The sequence below is a fragment of the Prionailurus viverrinus genome, chromosome F1, assembly GCF_022837055.1.
Source record: "Prionailurus viverrinus isolate Anna chromosome F1, UM_Priviv_1.0, whole genome shotgun sequence".
In the NCBI taxonomy this organism is placed as follows: domain Eukaryota; kingdom Metazoa; phylum Chordata; class Mammalia; order Carnivora; family Felidae; genus Prionailurus; species Prionailurus viverrinus.
The window spans coordinates 26,677,682-26,698,810 of NC_062577.1; the positions used below are offsets into that span (position 1 = coordinate 26,677,682).

The following is a 21,129-nucleotide window of genomic DNA, read 5'->3' on the forward strand; positions in this document are numbered from 1 at the left end:
TTGGATGCATAAAAGTACCTGTTTTAATCATTTAGCACGTTGTTCAAAACTAAACTGGTTGAGGCTTCAAGTGTAAGGGTGAAAATCTTACTTTCATCTATCAAATCCCACCATAATCTGCCAAGAACAGCCACCAGGGGCTCCCCTGGCAGCTGCGAAGACAACCTTCCATTCTCAAAGCTTGATATGGGGGAGAGATTTGCTGCAGTTCATGTATAATGAAGTGGTCGAGGCTGATGTTTTTGAAAGTACTTCATTAAAACTCAAAAGGAGTGAATCAATTTTCCGTTGAAATCTGGTACTGTATGGAAATATCCTGCAATGTGGAAGCTTTCATTTGGCAGAAGGTTTTGTCTTAGGAGTTGAGTACCAAGTTACTTTGCAGCAGGTGCAAGAACTGTGTTTGCCTTTGCCAGCATGTTCCACGTGAGATCACGAGGCATTCAGAAGCCACAGGAAAGTCGGCCTTGAGAGCGTAGGAAAAAAGCCAACCCTGTCCCCACCCCTGCACCCCACCCCCTTCCCAAACACCGGTGCATCAGTACCCACATGTACCAACAGCAGCGATGGCTATGGGTACTATATCGGATAGCCCCTGTGGATTGTGTGCATGTGGTTTCTTTTGGCCTGTCCTAAAGTCAGAAAGTAAATGCTGGATCCTCGTGTCCGAACTGGGAAACCAAACGTGGCGTAGGGCGTCAGAGTCTTGCTCTCCTGTGCAGTCTTGGGGGTACCCCTGATAAACATAGACTGATGCTATTTTACTCTTTCGTCTAGACACACTACTTTGGCCTTTGGTTTCTCAGCAAGAGCCAGCAAGCACGATGGGTGGAGCTGGAGAAACCTCTGAAGAAACATCTGGACAAATTTGCTAACGAGCCTCTGCTTTTCTTCGGAGTCATGTTCTATGTGCCAAATGTGTCATGGCTTCAGCAGGAGGCCACAAGGTAGGTGCATTTTTTTTCTGGGTTGTGCATAAGGGCGTGGATCAACTGTGAGGCTTCAGGTGAAGTAGATGAGCTGGCTGATTTGGGGGGGTGTGTAGGTGTAGGTGGGTGTAGTGGGGGGGAGGGTGGAGTAGTTGGGGATTGTTTACCAGTTGCTTCGCAGCTTTAGAATCGTTGTTTGAATCCGTGGTGCCAACCCTGGTGGCTCCCTATGATGCTAGTCAGGTAGCAGTGATCCTGAGTCAGTAGAGCATTGTGCCTGGCAGCATAGAAGGATTAGTTGGGGTCTATGGGTAGAGTAGATGGGCTAGAATTTAATAAAGAATTAACCATCTACGGGGCGCCTGGGTGGCTCAGTTGGTTGAGCATCCGACTCTTGGTTTCGGCTCAGGTCGTGATCTCACGGTTTGTGGGTTTGAGCCCTGCATCGGGCTCTGTGCTGATGGCATGGAGCCTGCTTGGGGTTCTCTCTCTCTCCCTCTGTCTCTTCACCTCCCCTGCTCGCTCACTCAATCTCTCTCTCTCAAAATAAAAAAAAATAAGCATAAAAAAAAAAAGAATTAACCACCTAATACTTCTTTGTTCTACTCTTGCCCTTAATATGCTCCCAAGCAAAATGTAGCATCAGACTTTGGATTTCAGGATTAAAAACATACTAATGATGGGAGCAGAGTTGAGGAGAATGTTGAGAAGGGTGAGAGTTTTGCTTGTCCTGGGTCATAATAGGAGGAGACAGGGAGCCGTCGGTAGAGAGGAGACCTGGAATTGGTCCCACCCTCCTGCTCATTGGCTGTCTTGCCTGGAAGAAACCACCTGCCATCTGTGAAGTGGTATTTTTCCCTTATCTGTAAAGTGAGGGGTTTGCATGTTTCTAAAGTCTCATAGTCAGTGATTCCATGAATGAAGCAGTTGGTGTTGGTTGGTGTTAGTACGGTTCGCTTATTGGTAAGAGTTTTCCATTAAAATATGCGGAGGGGTTGTCTTCTCATCAAATGGTTCTTTCTGGTAATAAGGAGAATTACATCAAGCTTCTACTTTCCACGTTTTTCTTGGCTCATGGCATTCAGAGTACTAGGAAGCAGTACCAATAACACACTGCAAAGTAGGAATATTGTATTTGATTATTGCATGTGTGGTTTCTTAGATTTAAAATTTTTATTTTATTTATTAAAAAAATTTTTTAAGTTGATTTGAGAGAATGAGAGAGAGAGAGAGACAGTGTGTGTGTGTGTGTGTGTGTGTGTGTGTGTGTGTGTGTAAGGGGGAGTGGCAGAGAGAGGGAAAGAGGGAATCCCAAGCAGACTCCACGCTGACAGCAAGGACCCCAACTTGGGGCTTGATCCCACGAACCCTGAGATCATGACCTGAGCCAAGACTGAGAATCGGATGCTTAACTGACTGAGCCACCCAGGTGCCCCAAGATTTTAAAATAGGAAGCACTTAAAAAATTTTTTTTTTAATTTTTTTTCAACGTTTATTTATTTTTGGGACAGAGAGAGACAGAGCATGAACGGGGGAGGGGCAGAGAGAGAGGGAGACACAGAATCGGAAACAGGCTCCAGGCTCTGAGCCATTAGCCCAGAGCCTGACGTGGGGCTCGAACTCACGGACTGCGAGATCGTGACCTGGCTGAAGTCGGACGCCTAACCGACTGCGCCACGCAGGCGCCCCCAAATTTTTATGTCCATTTTAAGGTGATAGTTTCCATCTTCTTTTTTTTTCTTTTTAAAATAAAAACTATTATTAAATAGGTGGTATTTCTGTCAGCAGAGGCCATGATATAGCTCACAGCCTGACCAGAAAACCTGTGTTCCATCTTTCAGGTATCATTCATTTGAAGCACTTGGTTGGAAACTGTTGTGCACTGTTTTCCGTTTTTTTTCACTTATGTAGTTTCTTTTCTGTGCATGAAGTTATTAACTCCTCCAAATGGGACAGTTTCCACTGGCTTCTGAATCTTCCTTGACTACTTCACACAGTGTCGGGAACACGGCATTAGGTTAATAAGTACTTGCTGATTCATGGCTCTTGGACTGTGAAATGCAAGGCAGTGGGTAACAAGGAGGAAACGCAGACTATAAATTAAAACATATTGGGCTAAGTTCAGTCTGTAGGAAAAAAACGAAGTGTTGTTACTCTAGACAGACTTATTCTGTAAGGTCAGTTGTTAAGTAGAAGAAATTGAAATAAAAGGTAAGGCACTCAGAAATTGTCCTTTATGAAGTTAAAAAAGGTTGTTTAAGCTTAGAAAAATGAAGGCTTAGGGCCCCCGAGTGGCTCAGTCAGTTAAGTGTCCAAGTCTTGGTTTCGGCTCAGGTCACCATCCCATGGTCTGTGAGATTGAGCCCCACGTCGGGCTCTGCACTGACAGTGTGGAACCTGCTTGGGATTCTCTCTCTCCCTCTCTCTTGCTCTCTCTCTCTTGTGGGGGGGAATTCTATGTTAACTCTGGAGTGCAAAATTTGGGCCAATAATAAGTGAAGTGCAAGGAGTTGAAAGACTTTGGTTATTTGGCTCAACATAAGAACACAGTTTCTAATAAGTAAAGCCATAAAAGGTGGCGCAAGCACACCTATAACAGGGTGAGTGCCCTGGTTTATGGAAGTGCTGTGGCACTGAGTGGGTAGATGGGGTGGTGTCTTGGAGAGGAGACCGCCATATTGGGTAGGATGTTGGACTAGATCAGTGGTTCTCAAACAGACCAGGGCTTGCTATATTGTAATTACCTGGAGCATTTATTATAAATGTGATTCTAGGGCTGTAACAGAAGTCTAAATTGAAATGTCTAGGGCTGTGGATCAGGCGCATATATTGTTTAAAATAAATGATATTCTTCGGGTGGTTCTGATTTTCATCCCGACTTGGTAATTAACAAATTAGTTAACCTCTGAAGCTCTTTGCGGTTTTAGATTTTCCAGGTAAGTAAACTTAATGCCAGATTATTTGACTGTCAATATTTGCATTCGCAAGCTGAAACAAAAAGTGTTTTAAATCTCAAAAATTTGAGTTATAAAGTAGGAATTTTGATGGTAGGGGTTATTGAGACTGGAGATTCGGTAGGACTTCTTTCCTTTTCCTTTAGAATTTCTTTTTTGCTCAGTTAGCTTGGTTCATTTAAGATGAACTTTGATAAGGAGAGAATGAAATCTTTTCCAGCCGAGGTTTTTGAAGCAAACTCTGTTATTGTCATTTGATCAGAAAAACTAACAAAGAAAACAAAATGTTGAAGGACATTTTTTAGGCTTAAACATGGAACTAAACTGTATATATGTTAGGTATGACCTTCTCTTTATGGCAAAGAACGTTTAAAGTTAGGAGCTAGGTTAGCATGAGGAGTTGGGGGTTTTTGGTTTTGTGGGGTTTTTTTCCAGCATTACAGAAATTTTTGTTGCTCCAAGGAACCCTAAAACTGGAATGTGCCAAGGGACATCAGAGCAAGTGAAAGACTTTAGTTGGGGAGATGAGAAAATAAGCGAGAGAAGTGGCGTAAGTAAAGAAAGGAGAATTGATGGAGAAGGAGGAGAGAGAATGACATATACTTGGGAAGTGACCCGGGTGTGATTCGTGAGCTGTACCATGGGTTGTAGGCATATAGACTGGAGTGCAAAGGAGCCCTGGTTTGGACAGAATGACATTTTAAAATGAGCAAGGTTCCTGGGTTTGATGTTGGACACAAATAAATGAGCTGAACTCAAGGTGAAGAATGCTACCAGGGCTCCTTAGGAGCCTGTGGGGATCTGAGCCTTCTTGGGAGGTTTTAGAAGCATCAGGGTCCAAACTGAATACTGAAACTGTCTTCCAGGCAGAGCAGCCAAGGAGAAGCAGCGGTGATAGGGCAGGATTCCAGAGGAATGTTTCACAGAAGGCCCCAACAACATTCATTAGGAGCGGGTTAGTGACTAACTCTTAAGCCATTTGCTGTTGCCCGTGTTACCAGGCGTCTGAGGTGGAGATGTGCTGCACCTGGGATCTGCAGTGTCTGACACAAAACAGTTAGTCTTTGTGATGCCCCGCAGAGTAAGATATTTGCATAGATTAGAAATAGGAATCCGTCTTTCACTGTGGGCAAGCCCTCGGAGGAGGCAACCATTCAGCCATCTGTGCTTAAAAAGTAAGCCTTTGTCTGGAGCCAACCAAACTCGTTTTCACCCAACACATGTTGGCAAAGGTTTGGCTATTTCTATTTGAGAAGAAAACAGGTTCTATAGCATTAGTAGGGCCCGGCCATGTCTTCTTTCTGAATAAGGAAAAAGAATTTAGAATTAGCACTCTGGTTGTTTGGGGGGATGGGGTGTTTGTGAACGCACATATCTCAAATACATAGCAGTGGAAGGAGGATGTATTTAAAAGTTTGTGCTTCATATCTTGTCCCCAGACAGTTCCACCCTTGAAAACTTGCAGGTTGGGGTGCCTGGGTGGCGCACTCAGTTAAGCGTCCGACTTCAGCCAGGTCACGATCTCGCAGTCCGTGAGTTCGAGCCCCGCGTCGGGCTCTGGGCTGATGGCTCAGAGCCTGGAGCCTGTTTCTGATTCTGTGTCTCCCTCTCTCTCTGCCCCTCCCCCGTTCATGCTCTGTCTCTCTCTGTCCCAAAAATAAATAAATGTTGAAAAATAAAAATTAAAAAAAAAAAAAACTTGCAGGTTAATAGAGTCCTGGGAACAGCACAACAAAAATTGAGAATGATGTTGATTGCACACTGTTCAACAAGGTGATTTACTTTCTTCAAATGATCAAGTCCATATTTTTTTAAGTAGAAAACTGAGAAGCTCTTTTTTTTTTTTTGACATTAATTTTGACATACTGTGTCTCGTCTCATCTGGATATGATTTTCGGAGAACAAATGTCTTCATAAGAGAAGGAAACCTGCCGAGGTACTATGATTGAATTGGAGAAGAAATGGACAATTCAAGCCCTACATTTAGGTGATAATTGAACAAGAAGGCAAACGATACCAAAAGGAGAATTCACATAGGCATACACACGGAAGGAAAAAAATCTCGGTATTCTTACAGAAGTGCAAAAAAGCCGATACAAAGGACACTAGTAGACAGATGGAAGATGAGTCATGAAACCATAGGAATTAAAGAGATTAAGACCAGGGTTTGTTAGCCCCACTCCAAAGTCTAAGATACATTACCTTGGGGCTTTAAAAATGTTAGTTTTCCCACTTTGGTTAAAATGACTCAAGGGATGGGACCACCGTAATTTTTTCCACTTTGCTTCCCCTATTCCTTTCCACCAGCTCTGCTGTTCAGTGAAGGGACTCTTGCTGGCGATTCCTCTCTCCCCATTATGTTCTCCTCCTGACTCAAAGGAAAGATTTTTGTAATGTGTTTTAATGATTTGCATAGCAACAGGCTCAGTATAAACAGAGGGTTTTCAGATTTTTCTGGCCACAGAAAGAAGAAAGATGGTTTGTGAGAGGTGGAGAAATTCGTCGTCAAACAGAAGGATACTTAATAATAGCAAGGGGAAGCCAGAAGAGTGCTGGCCAAGGTTACCGCTTTTAGTTTCGCTCTGGGGTTTTTCCAAGTCTTCTCTCCAGCGAGGAAGCTCCTGTTTAGTTTTTTTCAATACGAAAGAGAAAATGTTGAAAAGAGTAATTTTTTTTCAGGGCGAATTTAGGCTGCAAAGTGTAAGTTGCTGACCCTGTGGTTTCTAAAATTTTTAATTCTCAGACACTTTTCTTTCACCAAAACATGTTCGTCTTTGCACTGCTCACTGTTGAATGGTACATTTGCATGGTGCAAAGAATCTTCTGATTGTCCTGATGAAACCAGATGACCTTTCCTTCTTTTCCAGGACAGGTTTGTAGCCTGCCTGTTGGGGGGGTGGCTGCCCACCCTCCTGGCTGTGTAGAAGCAAAACCAGGAAGCCAGTGCTCTAGCCAGCACAGCTGCTCCCCTCGCCAAGGACAGGCTTAGCACATCTGGTACATCTAGTGGATATTCCAGGGCTGTGGGACCTGTTCCAAGCTCCCTCTGTCGAGTGGATGCTTCTTCTGTGTTTTCTGAGCTTCTCAGCCTCACTAGGGCTCCCTACTTCTAGGCTCATGGTTCTTCTGTGCAGCTTCTCAAGTACTGGTCCATGAGGCTGAATGCTAGCCCGCTAGGTTTGGCTTCCCGTTATTATCAAAAGGACTTAGGAAGTACTCGATCTCTGCTTGGGCCCATATAGGGCATTCTTCAAGGTTAAATGAAGTTCCTGCCTGGGAAGAACTTGCTGGACGAGATGTCATTCCATTAACTGGGAATAAATGCCCACGTTGAAAATTGCACTGTTTAGGTACTGTAAAGAGGGGGGGGGGGGTGCGTTTCTTCGTGACGGTGAGTGACAAGGGAGTTAGGTTAGTAAATTTTTAGACTATCATGGGGGCTCTTTCCCTCCAGTTACATATTTGGGCATATGGCATTGATGGCAAAGCCAAATTAGTTGAAACCTTACAATTCCCATCAAGGCCAAAATGGTATTTTGATTTTTTTCTTTAAGTCTCGGGAAGTCGTTCCAGTGACCTTACAAAAGCTTTCTTCACCTTTCCTTTCTTGTAAATACCAGTGCTGTCCCCGCTTAGGCTCTTGCAATGCGCCTTGAGTGCTATTGTAAACAAGTCAGCGTTCACCCAATGTTTAAAGTGTCTCTTTTAAAAGCTCTAATTATGGTAATGTTTCCATTTCCTTTTACAACACCATTTATTTTGTTCCTCCGGTTCTTTGAGTTCTTTTATTATTTTGAAATGTCATTTTAATGGCTATTTAAAGTTTGCCCTTGGGCTGGGAAATAGGGACTCCCTTCAAGTCAGACTTAAGATTCAGCATGAGTCCGCCTTAGATAATATAATTTGCTGAGAATGGCAAATCCTCTTCTGGCCAGCTCCAGCTGGTGAATGGGAACTTGTTTTCTCTCTCTCTCTCTCTCTCTCTCTCTCTCTCTCTTTTTCTCTGTTGATAGTTGAGAACAGAGTTGTTTCTGCCAGATATTTTAGATATTTTAAGATGCCATTGATACTAGGATTTAACCTTAAACATTCTCTGGGTGGGTAATGTATCGTTTAATGGGATCAAGAGAGGAAAATGGCTGTTTGTAATAAGCAGAGAAAGTCTTGAAGGGAAGAACTGCTCCCCAAAAGATTAGTTGATGAAAATGTTAGCTGTCATTTGCACTATTTTGCATTTCAACTATTATGAAACACCTTTCCCTGTTAGGCACTTTGCCAGTCAGAGAGAATGTGAAATGTACACATCTCCACATGTACACATCTTTTGCAAAGAGCTGTATCTCCAAGCAGCTTTTAATTTCATTTCCATGTATTTGATTTATTGCAGTTTGAGTTTGGCCTTACAGCGAACATTGCTGACCCTACGTACCTCCTGGAGAAGGCTTTCTCACTGTTTTGGTGAAAGCCAGAGGGCCTGGCAAGACTCTTTGAAAACCAGGGCCAGCTTCATGGGCCTGTGACCTGTGCAGTGAATTACACAGCCCTGTACTCAGAAAGGCCGTTGCCCCTGGCTTAATGCTCTGCTGGGGCCCTCTTGGAGTTGCTAACAATTTTTGAACCACAGACCCAGCATTTTTATTTTTCACTAGACCCTGTGAGTTAAGTGGCCAGTCCCGCCCAGGACAGTGTCCTCCTTGCATCTCTGTTCATTCTCTTCTTCTTGTTTTGTTGTTACCTTGTTAGTTGTTACTCTCGTTTTGTAGTTACTCTTAGTTAAGGGTGGATCTGGGTCTACAGTTACAGGTGTGATCAAAGAGAAAAAGTAAATTAAAAAAAAAAAAACCAAAACCCTGCCTTGGAACAAAAATAAAATGTTCGCTATCTATGCAAATAAGAAAATAGAAACGTGACCCTGGTAACCATTTCTCGTCCTGGACGTGACTCACTGGAAAATCCTACAGTCTGTTATAAAATAAATTTAATCTCCTATAGGGAAGCTGATTGATGAGTGCCTCTCATTCCTCAACTAGGATTTCTTCATGGTTTATTGTGAAAAAAGGACTCTGCAAAGTTTATGTGTCTCTTAATTAAATCAAGAGTACGCCTTAGCCACTGCTTCATTGTTCAAGTCTTCCAGATACATGGAGCTTCTTGTCCAACTCTCTAACCCCCATGCTCCAGGAAAAAGAGTTTGCAAGATATGCAGGGATGTTGTTAGCTATTTAGGCAACCTACTGCCACTAGAAAAACAAAGTGTAGACAAATAAAATGAAGTTAACACATAAACATAATCTGTGGGTTTGGGTTTTTTTGTTTTTTTACTATTCTTTCCCTTTAGGGGAGAGAAAATAAATAGTAATAAAAAGTCAGAATATTTTAATAATATCACTTGACATTATTATTCATTGTAGGTGTCCTGTAATGAATGGAAAAATCCAAATTTCAGAAGGAAATAGATCAGAAGTGTCATTCATATTTCAAAAGAAGCCTTCATGGAATTCATGGAATGCTAGGGTTCTTTAATGCACCTGACATTTGATTTTCACCCTTTACAAAGCAAGATGTACTCATGTAGGTTTTAATCATTCGTAAAGCAAAGTTTCCCCCCAAATAGGTGAGGTAGAATACCCAAAAAACCTTTGCTTTTAAAGTGTTAAAATTACCTCATTTGCAATCATAGGTTAATGTGTATTTGATGATGTATCCTGAACTTTTCGAAAGCAAACAAAAATCATGCTCCCGTTAAGCCATTTTGAAAATAACTCAATTTCTTTTTTTTTTTAATTTTTTTTAACATTTATTTATTTTTGAGACAGAGAGAGACAGAGCATGAACAGGGGAGGAGCAGAGAGAGAGGGAGACACAGAATCTGAAACAGGCTCCAGGCTCTGAGTGGTCAGCACAGAGCCCGACGCGGGGCTCGAACTCACGGACCGTGAGATCATGACCTGAGCCGAAGTCGGACGCTTAACCGACCGAGCCACCCAGGCACCCCGAAAATAATTCAGTTTCTTAAGCAAGGGTCCTAATTGCATTCTTTGTGGGTTTCTTGATTTCCAAAGATAAATTTGTTAATTCACTTAGTCATTGATTCCAAAATAGTTTTTTTTTTTTTTAATGTTTATTTTTAAGAGACAGAGTGTGAGTGGGGAAGGGTCAGAGAGAGAGAGGGAGATACAGAATCTGAAACAGGCTCCAGGCTCTGAGCTGTCAGCACAGAGCTCGACGCGGGGCTTGAACTCATGAACCATGAGATCATGACCTGAGCCGAAGTCAGATGCTCAACCCACCGAGTCACCCAGGTGTCCCCCAAAATAGCTCTTTATTAGAGTTACACTGCAGAAGACTGAGAAAGATTATACATTCAATCCATGAAATAACAAAGATTTGTAATCGAGCATAGATTAAAATTTTAGGATATTCTTTTTTGGGGGTTGTTTTTTTTTTGCCTTTTTTTCAAAAACAGAGTAGAACATGATGATCACAGGCACCAGTGTTTACCTTCAGCTGAGGGGTGGAGAGAGGGGAAAACAAACAGAAGCTATGGGAAGAGGTGTTTTGTCATGTCAAAGCATGCCAGCTATGCTCTCTGGATTTTTCAAAGACATCCACTTCCTTATAAAGGATTCTTAGGATTTGTAGGGGTATCATTACAATGGGTGGGATTGTGAACGGTGTGTTCGTTTCAAAATGGGTTTTTGAAAATCTTGGGAGGGGAGGGGAACCCAGGGAGTCAGTGCTTCAGAATCCTTTGCTCTCCCTTTTTCCTGGAGTCTCGGCACCGGGACCTTGGGTCCGGGTTGAGTGGGTGGGGAAGGGAGAGGGAAGGGACAGACGTGGTGTTTTCGTACATCACAGAGGCCCCCAGTGCTTGAGCAGCAGCACGGTCTGGAAAGCACAGGATCCTTCATCGGGCTTTAGGGTGAGGCGGTTGTCTGACCCCACCCCAGACTTGGAAACCTCCTCTGTGGGGTTCTGTGGGAGAATGTAGTTTGCCTTCTGTCACCTGATATCATTTCATAATAATAATGATAGCGGCTAGCGTATGTGTGAGGGGCTGCACTAAATATCTTAAGTGATTATCTTTTTCAGTCCTCACCGGAACCTGTGAAGCGGGCACTGTTATTATCCTCTGAAGAAGGATTGTGTTTCTAACAGAAGTTTCATTACTAATGAGTAGAGATTTCGTCCATCAAATAAAGGGAATCTTTTACGTTACTTTGCCAGAAAAATACATCTGTCCATACGTGCCCCTACTCCCCAGCGTTTTCCAGAGCAACAGGGGGTTTAGTCTCCACCGAAATGTCAGCAAAAAAACCCAGAGGGCTGAAGTTCCCGTAAGGTCAGAGATGGTAAACGGGTACCATGAGGGTTGATTTGGGTCTACCAGTAGGTTTTGTTTCACCTGGCCATTTTTTTTCCCCAATTGGATTTGGAGGGGCGCCTGGGTGGCTCAATAGGTTAAACATCCAACTTTGGCTCCAGTCGTAATCTCGCGGTTCATGAGTTCGAGCCCTGCATCGGGCTCTCTGCTGTCAGCACAGAGCCCTCTTCGTAAAGTCTGTCCCCCTCCCCCCCCTCCCCCTCCCCTGCTCGTGCTCTCTTACACAAATAAATAAACATTAAAAAATTGTTTTTAATTGGATTTGGATGCCTTGTGGTAATACAGGCATATGCTATATGGTTCACCCCACTTCCTGCACTGCCCATGGTGTTACAGTTGACGACATTTGCTCTCTTCCTGTGACCTGACTGGTCCTGTGGGCATTTAGACTGTGGCCACTGATACTTGGTCTGTCTGTATAACTTGAAGTACTTGGGTCAACTCATACCTTCTCATTGGCCCAGCTGGTTTTATGCCACTCAGCATCTAGCTGTCTTACGACTTTGGCCACCTGCCAGAGACTGTAGCTGGATATGGGAGTATCATTTCCCTTAAGCACTCATTTGAAAACTTTGTTTCTGTGTAAAATCACTCTGGGGTGCTAGATTACATTGCCCTGTACTTTCTGTTCTGGAGATGTAGCTCAAGTTTTTCGGATTTCCTCTCCTTATTGCTTTCAATATCTGCCTTGTTCTGATTACCCATAAATGATTCGATCCATCAGAAAGGTACCAAATGTTCTGTAGGCCAAAAAAAAAGGCACTGAAATCTTAAGCAAACATGATCTCTTGAAGAAAGTGTCGTTTGCCTCCTATCAAGACAGAGCAAGCTTTACTAGAATATAGTTTTATATCTTAACACCAAATACCACGCATTACAGAGGCGAGGTGTTTCATTTTAGAGAGGAAGAAACAGAACCAAGGAGATAAAGGGACTTTGCCCATGGTCACACAGCTTAGTGACAGAAGCCCGGCTCTTAATTTGATACTGGAACGGTTTGAGGTGAACCAGCCAGACATACATGGCACAGTCCATGGATAGGATTTACTCAAACTTCCAGAAAGCCTCTGCCCGTCTTCCCCTCCCTTGCCCTGCAACAGCAACGACACACTGGGACTGGAAGAGATGAGTTTTGTCAAAAGGAAGGAAGTAGTTCAGACAGAAGAAAACAAAGGGTAGAGGAGAACAGGCACTTCTTTGAATGGAGTCGTTTAAATGGTGAGCATTATGCAGCGATTGGAACTAAGATGGGTCTTATTTAATGTTGTTATCAGTCATCTGCAGCCCTGGGCACAGAGGGAAAGTGCCAAGCTGCCAGGTGACACTAAGCGCTTTAGAAGAGTGGAAAATTGAGACATTGGAAATAAACAGTAGAAAGGTGTCAGCAAGTGTCACGTTACCAGGTGCGACTGTGAAAGAATGACACTGCTTTCTGGTGCAGTTTGGGAAAGCAGGAAAGCAAGCGAGCAGGAGTAATCATTGGGGGGACATGTTGCAACACGTTTCATTTTACCCCAGCCGAACTCTCTTTCAAGGTCAGCCCGTCAATCTTAGCCTGCAGCTGGGGAGAGAGAGTAGGTAGACCTTTCGAGTAGACCTTTCGCCAGCATAAAAATGTTTCCTGCCAGCATAAAAATGTGTTACTGTTATGCAGAACAAAGCCCGGCAAATTGTACTTAAATTGAACTAAAAGCAAGTCAGACACATGATACTTTAATAGGAACTCATGGAGATAAAACAATGTTAGAAACACATGTTTTTGACTGCGACAGATGTTTTGAAGGAGGTAGTCAAGACATTTATGATGATAACTAAAGAAAGGAACCCATAGTTCTAGGGAAGACTGGAAAAGTTCAGTAATCTGGATCCTTGAAATAAAGGACCGACTGTGGATCCTGATGGAAAAATTTGAAGGCAGGTTATGTATCTGCCAGACTGTGTTGTATATTTAGAGTGATTGATGGAATCAGCAAAGAACTGATATTTGGTCTAATCTTAAAAAAAAAAAAAAGCTGGGGATAAAATGTAGTTCAATAACAAGCTACTATAGTAGGGAGATATTTGTTTCTTGGTCAGGCTCGGTAAACTCAAAATTTACCTACTGTGTTTAAGGTCAATCAGGAAATGATATCAGCACAGCTTCAGAAAGCCCCTATCAGTGTGTTCAGTGCATTAAAGCACCTATCCAGAGTGTGTTTAAATAAAAAGATCTGTTAGAGGGTAGTGACAGATTGCTGCGAGCCTCAGAAAGTTGTGCAGGTAGGTTATCAATCACCTGGAAGAAAGAGTCCTCGCCCACGCTACCTGGAAACATACAGGGAGATGCCTTCTGGGAAATGTAGTTCAGCCTAGTCGCGTTGAGCCATTACAGTACCACCAAGGGGCTTAGTACGTAATCGATGATGAACAGAATCCGTATCACGGTTTTAGTAGAAACACTATTGAATCCCCAGTTGGTACTGACTCCTGAGTTCCAGAAATCAAAATTAGCCTCAAAAGGTAATGATGTTTTGATGTAGTTGAAGATAACTTCAGATTTGTCCCTTATTCTCTGGGACACCTCCCAAAGGTGAAGCTGCAAAAAGTGATTTAAACAAAAGCTGTATTGTTATCATAAATGTATGTCCCCAGGAAGGTTCTCCACCCTCACCCCAGTCCCATACAAGGGAGCAGATCTAATCCATAGAGGGCCCAGGCTGGTCCTGCTCACTGTGCTGAGGTTATCAGATGAGTGTGAGCAAAGAGGATAAGGCAGGCCTGGCCTTTGCAGCCTCACAGATGGTCAGAGCAGCTGTTCAGGGTCTTGAAGCCAGGCTGGCTGCAGCAGGAGGGACCAGGCCGACCTGATGCTAATCTTGCTGTACTTGTAACTTGAAGAGGGTGTAGTCTGGAAAAGATAAACAGATTCCAATTAAAGATTACTTAAGGAGATGATGGACTCTTGGTGGGTGATAATTATTTGAAAAAAACAAAAACAAAAACAAAAACAGAGCAAAACTAAGAAACAGGGACCCCATTGATTTCTTTAAAGGCGGTCCTTAGCAGAATGGCCCGTGGCATTCTTTAAAAATGCAGATTCTTGTACACCACGCCTGACTTCCTGAATCAAAATCTGGTTTTATCTTGTGCCACAGGTGATTCTTACACTTATTTAAGTCTGGTGAAGTGGAATGCAACTATACCTCGATGTTCTTTCAGCAATATATGGTGTTTTGGGTTAGTAAATTCAGGTTAGAAATGCTCAGGGTGGATTTCAAGGAACTGGGGAAGAATGAAAGAGGTGCAAAGTCTGGAACATCTGGTTTAGGCTGAGAAGCCTAGAGGCTGGATGGCATGGTCTTCTTTGTAGAGTACCTGGGCATCTTCATGGGGTCCTGAAATAAGCAAAATGAGGATCCAAGATTTTGCAGGAATTTTGGTCAGTTTGTATTTCCTCTACTTCAGAATGTAGCATTTTAGCCTTGTAATTAGTTAAGCTTTGGTAATGCATAGTAGATTATACGTAATATAATGTATGGTTTACATACATATATAAAAGTGTAGGGATATATTGTGCACGAATTTAGCATTACCTGCATCTCTAATGAAAGCAGTAATAACAGCTGGCCTGAATTATACTACACTATGCACCCTAGAACCTTAAAAGGGACCCTCTTCCACAATTTCCCCAGGCCTTGACATTGTAGACTTAAATTTTTTTTGATGTCTCTTTATTTACTTTTGAGAGAGAAAGAGCGCTCGCGCACACCTACTCACACACAAGTGGGGAAGGGGCAGAGAGCAAGGGAGACAGACAGAGAATCCCAAGCAGGCTCTGCACTGTTGGACAGAGCCTGATGTGGGGCTCAGACCCCCAAACCATGAGATCATGACCTGAGCCGAGATCAAGAGTCAGACACGCAACCGACTCAGCCACCCAGGTGCCCCTGTAGACTTCATTTTAATTAAAAAAAAAATAAGAATTGTTTAAAACTGAGAATTCTGTACGTGGGTTTCAGTAATTCTCTTGCCATTCTCTGGTTTGTCGATTTCTACTGCATTTAGTTAAATTAAAGATGAAATAGGTAAATTGAGAAACAGTTATAAGATCTTTTCAACCAAATAAGTCTAAACTTGTGAAAACATTGAAGTTTCTTTTCATGATCAGTTTTTAAAATAGATATATCATTTTCTAGACTGGTTCATTGAATCCTTTGATTCCACCTACCAACAAGAAGCACAATATATTTAAGTACAAAAAAATTTTTAATGCAAATTTCTGTGACTGCCTCCTTACCACACATCAAGAGATTTTGTGTTGCTTACGCGTGCACACACAACGCCCCCCTGCCCCATGATTTTGTGATGTCCTCCTTGTTAGGAGTGAATGCATTATCCTGAGAGCTAATATTCTGACAATCTTTCACCCACAAAAAATTCCATGGTTATTTTTTTTTTGAAAAGGCTTGGAAATCGTTTATCCACAGGAAGTGGGAAAATACCAAAGATGGGAGAACAGTATTTTTTATGTCTGGTTCATTTTCAAAAGGGGTGTCACAAATTATTTAACCATGACACTGTAAAGTAGGCATTTTTCCTTTCCTACTTAATGTGATTATTTGCTAAATTGTAGCATTGTATAATTACAACTGCAATGCCATTAGAAATGCATTTAGAGCTTTGAACGTCTGTAGAAGAATGCTGAGTTGACCTACAGAGATTCTTATCCATGGCTCCCCAATACTTGCATTTTACCCAAAAGCACATAGACAAAATAAGTCTAAAACATTTTACCCCTCCTTACCCTTGACTCAGTATATAAGTAATTGCATTAGAAAGCATTCAAATGAAAGAGGGAATCAGTCTAGCTTTTTGATCATGGGGAATGAAATATATATATGTTTAATTGTCTAGAGTGGTATTTGCTGATATGGTGAAGGAGGCTCATTTGGGCATTGTACAGATTCTCTTCTTATGATTTTCATGTAAGAAGCACAGGATTTTGTCATGATAAAGGACATTACAAGTCATCAAATCTGACTCTTTATGAAACCAGCCCGATCAGAGGTGGAGCCAAGCAGCCCAGGCATCTCCGTCCAGAGCGGTGCCCCCTGCTCCCATAGCCTCTGCTGGACACAGTCCAGCCCCTGCTGCACTCTCCCACCCCCAGCCACGTCCAAGGACGGGGTGTCTGCTGTTTGCAAGAAGGCCAGTCCTTCTACCTTTCTTCTGGATTCTCAAAGCTTTACCCAGGCTTACTCCAGTTTCCCATAATTTTCAAGTATCTTTAATATCTGCTTCTCATAGATTCCTTGCCTTCTGTTTTCAACCATGTCCTTTTTTCTATCTTAAAAATTAACCACAGGGGCGCCTGGGTGGCTCAGTCGGTTAGGCGTCCGGCTTCGGCTCAGGTCACGATCTCACGGTTCATGGTTCGAGCCCCGTGTTGGGCTGTGTGCTGACAGCTCAGAGCCTGGAGCCTGCTTCGGATTCTGTGTCTCCCTCTCTCTCTGTCCCTCCCTGGATTGTGCTCTCTCTATTTCTCTCAAATACATATTTAAAGAAATTAACTACAAAATACTTATACTTCTATATGTTTATACCTTTATGCCTCCTAATTACTATTGGTATATCTCTCTTACCTTTAGATGTCTGGGGTTTTTGCTTGTTTTCTTGAAAATTATGTTCATCATCGATTTTGCTCACATTGTTCTCTTGAAGGTCACCAAAGGACACCCCCACCTCTGGGGCCTTTTCTTACTCCTGTTCTCTTCACTCACGTACAGCTCTAGACATGGAGAGCCCACTCCCAGAAATTCCCTTTCTCCTTGTTTTTTGGTGCCTTACCCCTCATCCAGTCTCAGGCCTACTGCTTTTCCTCTTCTAATCCCCAGTTTGCCAGAACTCCGCCCTTCTAAATAATTTTCTCTTTATATATGGCCTGCAGTAGACCACAGTCATCTTCAACCTTTAGAAGTAGTTTCTGACATGTGTGTCTTCATTTCGTATTACCCACATTTTACTCTTGATTTCCTGCCGACAGGACATTCATTCATTCATACATTGAATATCTACCCTGTACAAGGCACCAGAAGTCTACACAAAATACAACCCTTTTCTCCAGGAGCCTGCATTCACATGAGCCCCTCTGCCTTGTGTTGTATTCTTGCTTCAAGCTCTTTGGGTGATGATGACAACTACCGTTTGTTGATCATCTGTCGCTACACAGGACACTCTGTTCACTCTATTACAACCAATCCAGAAAGGACAGAGCCACAAAGATAGACACGGATGAACTGTTTCCACCCCCCCCCCACCCCGTTACTTTCTCTTGACCTTAAATTGTTCTCTAAATACCCCATTTTTCTCTGAATGACTCTGATACTTTTACTGTCACAAACTGACGATTAGAGTCACCTGGGTGCTCCTTCCTTATCTCATTTTTTACACTGGACCTGACCATTCCTCCAAGCGCTGGTAAGCCTTTCTCTCGGAGCCGCATCGTGACCTTCTACACCAAGAGTCATTTTGTTGACCAAGAGTCTCTTTGTTGAAATGTAACATACAGTCCAGTGCAGAAATCAAAGTGTGCAGCTCAGTAAATCTTTGCAAAATGAATACACCTCCATAACCAGTTCCTAGATCAAGAGCTGGAACATCACCAGCACCTAGGAATCCTTCATGTTCCCTCTCAGCGTCTGTCCCCCAAAAGTCATTAGTATCCTGACTTCTAACAGCATGAATTGGTTTTGCTTTGAATAAAGCAATAAAGTGGAATATCACATGTGTTCTTTGGTGTCTTACTTCTTTGATCAACATTTTTTGAGACTCGTCTGCATTGTTGTATGTAGTTAAGAGATTGGCCATTTTCAATGCCGCGTAATATTCCAGCACAGGAATATACTGTGTTAAAAAAAAAAAAAGAAGTCTTAGTGATAAACGGTATTCTTTTGGTTTCAGGCATACATCGTAGTGATTTCAGTGTTTTTATACATCATGAAATATTCCCTATGAGAAGTCTAGTTACCATCTGTCACCATACAAAGTTATTGCAGTGTTACTGTGTTTCCTCTGCTGTATGTTACATCCCCATGACTTATTTATTTTACAACTAGAAGTTTCTGTATTACATTTTGCTCATCTTACTGTTGAAGGACACTGGATTGTTTCGGGTTTGGAGCCATTAAGCACTGTGATGATATTTACATTTCTAGCACATGTATCCAGGGCATCCTTATACACGTCCGCGTTCTTGCATGTGGCTTCAGACATGTACTCATTTCTGCTGAACATGTATATGCAACTTTTACCCAACAGTTCTCCAAAATTTGTATTACCACCAGCAAAATAAAAAGCACATTTTAAGGCCGAAAAATTTTAGACAGTTGACCTTGGTTTCCTTTTCCTCCTTGTATTGAATTCATCATTCATTAAATATTTATTGAGTACCTATTATGTTTGAGGCCCTTAGGCCACATCAGTAAACATAAAAGCAAGCACTGTGGCACTTAGTTGCAGATCAATAGGATTATTGATCTTTCTTAATAGTAACAATAATGATCACTAACGTATTGAGTGCTTACTTTGTGGCAGGGCACAATTCTAAATTCTTTATATGTATTAAGTCATTCAGTTCTTGCCACAACTATAGCGTTAGCACTGTTAGTATTCTGATTTTACAGAATATGAAACTAAGGCACAGAGAGGTTGTGTAACCTGTCCAAGCTCACAATATGAGTAAGTGACAGAGCTGAGATTTGAACCTATGCAGCATGGCTCCAGAGTCCACATGTTTCCCACTATGCTGTATCATATCTCATTTAAATCCATTCCAGCCACCTCTGCCCCTACTTCTGGCATCAAATATGGTGACGTGGGAAAGAGCATAGGCTTTTGAATCCAATAGGCTTGGATTTGAATCCTGACTCTGTCACTTACTCTCTGTGTGCCTTCGGGTGAGTTATTGGTCCTTCCCAAGACTAGGTTTCTTCATGAACAGAGGGATCCTATGAGATTTAAACTGGTTAGTAAGTGGAAAAGCACACTTTATAGTGCCTGACACTATTCCCATTATTTTTTGGACTCTTGTGTCTCTACCACCCATCTGCGTTATACGGTGTGTATGCTGATTCTAAAGCATCTTTCTTAAAGGCTGTTTTCATCATTTTCCTTCTTTTGTCAAAAATGTTTCATGACTTACCATTGCCTGGCAGGTAGAGACAAACATACTGGGACATTTGGAGCATTGCAAGACTACATCTTCCTTATTGCCTTCTACTTCCTTCCTTCCATAAACCTTTCTGACTTGTCTGACTGGTCCATTCAGTATTTGACACCCTGGGCTTCTCAGTCCTTCTTCTGGTCTTTGCCAGTAATTGAAGTATCTCCCTTTTCCTTTTTCCTTTTGCCTTGGAAGCCTCCTCTGCCTTCTGGACTCATCTCTGAGTATTCATTCAACTCATTTATTATTTTCTAAGTATAAGGAGCTCTGTAAAATGCAAAGTGGCACATAATGTCACTCCTGTCCTGATTGGGTTTTCCAATCCATTAGGGAAGATTTAGACGGTCACATAAAAATACCCGAATGGCAGGGTAGTGTATGATAGGTACCTACCAGGGGTATCCTTCATGGGTGAAGTGGTAAGGGGAAGCTTTGGCAAGGTATCTTAGGGTTTTCCAGAGAAACAGATCTAACAAGGTAACTGTATCTATATCTAATCTCTGTATCTACAGAGATTGACTTCTTTTAAGGAATTGACTCACATGATTATGGAAGCTAGCAAGTCCAAAATCTTCAAGATAGTTCTGCAGCCTGGAGACCCAGAGAGGAGTTTTAGCTTGAGTCCAAAGGTGGTCTGCTAGCAGAATTCCCTATTCTTTGGGGGAGGTCAGTCTTTTTTTAATGTTGTCAAATGATTGAATGGGACCCACCCACGTTATGGAGGGTCATTTGCGTTACTCAAGGTCTACTGATTTAAGTGTTTATCTTATCTAAAAATTACCTTCACAGAAACATCTAGAATAATCTTTGACCAAACATCTGGGTAGTATGGTCCGGTTAAGTTGACACATAAAATTTACCATCACAGGATGTGTCTGTTGAATTGAGCTTTGAAGAAGACATTGGATTTTGATAAATGAATCAAGACTTTTCATATTTATGTCTTAAAGAAATAATTAAATCATATTGCATACAGTTTTGATTTCTTGGAAGAAATAATTTTTTGAAGGACAAGATTTTCTTGTTACTATTGGGTCACAGGTTCCTGGTATGAAGTCTCGTTCTGTGTCCTGGAACTAAATTATGTAATTTCTTCTTTAGAGTTTTAAGTTGGTGATTATTAAGAAAACATACTACCTTCCAAATCTAGAGTACCCAATATTTTCATTATAAAGGGATCAGTTTTACTTTTTCTTCTCATCGTAAGACCCTATGTTTTAAAAAAAATTCTCTACCATTAGTACTTTCTATAAATATTTTTTCTATAAATATTTGAATGTAAATATTTCTATAAATATTATTAAATACTTATCCTGAACTAAATAATTAGCATAATTTTTGCATCATTAATATTTTAGTGTACTTGAACAGCCCTTTGGGACAAGGTGCAAATCACTGTGGCATTTTCATTCACTCATTCATTTATTCATCCATTCAGCTATGCATGTGTACATTCACTAAGTATTTACCAAGCATCTGTTGTGTGCTAGGAGTCTTTCAGTTACTGGAGATATGGCAGTCAACAAAACAGACAAAATCCCGGCTCTCATGAAGGTCATGTTTTTTAAATGGTCACAGTACCTTGCAAATGGCTCCTTCCATTTTTATAAAATTCCAGTTGGGAATTTTAAGAACATACAGTACCCTGATTATCTAAATGAT

General features: G+C 41.9%; 1 protein-coding gene across 6 annotated transcripts in view; it reads left to right on the plus strand.

The window, feature by feature from the left end:
• The window catches only part of PTPN14 (protein tyrosine phosphatase non-receptor type 14), a 177,940-nt gene that overhangs the window by 83,966 nt on the left and 72,845 nt on the right, over window positions 1-21,129 (plus strand). For all 6 annotated transcript variants that reach the window (XM_047841372.1, XM_047841377.1, XM_047841376.1 and 3 more), the window contains exon 3: window positions 778-947. In XM_047841372.1, the coding sequence (XP_047697328.1) occupies window positions 778-947 (170 nt within the window). The remainder of the gene's footprint in view (window positions 1-777; window positions 948-21,129) is intronic.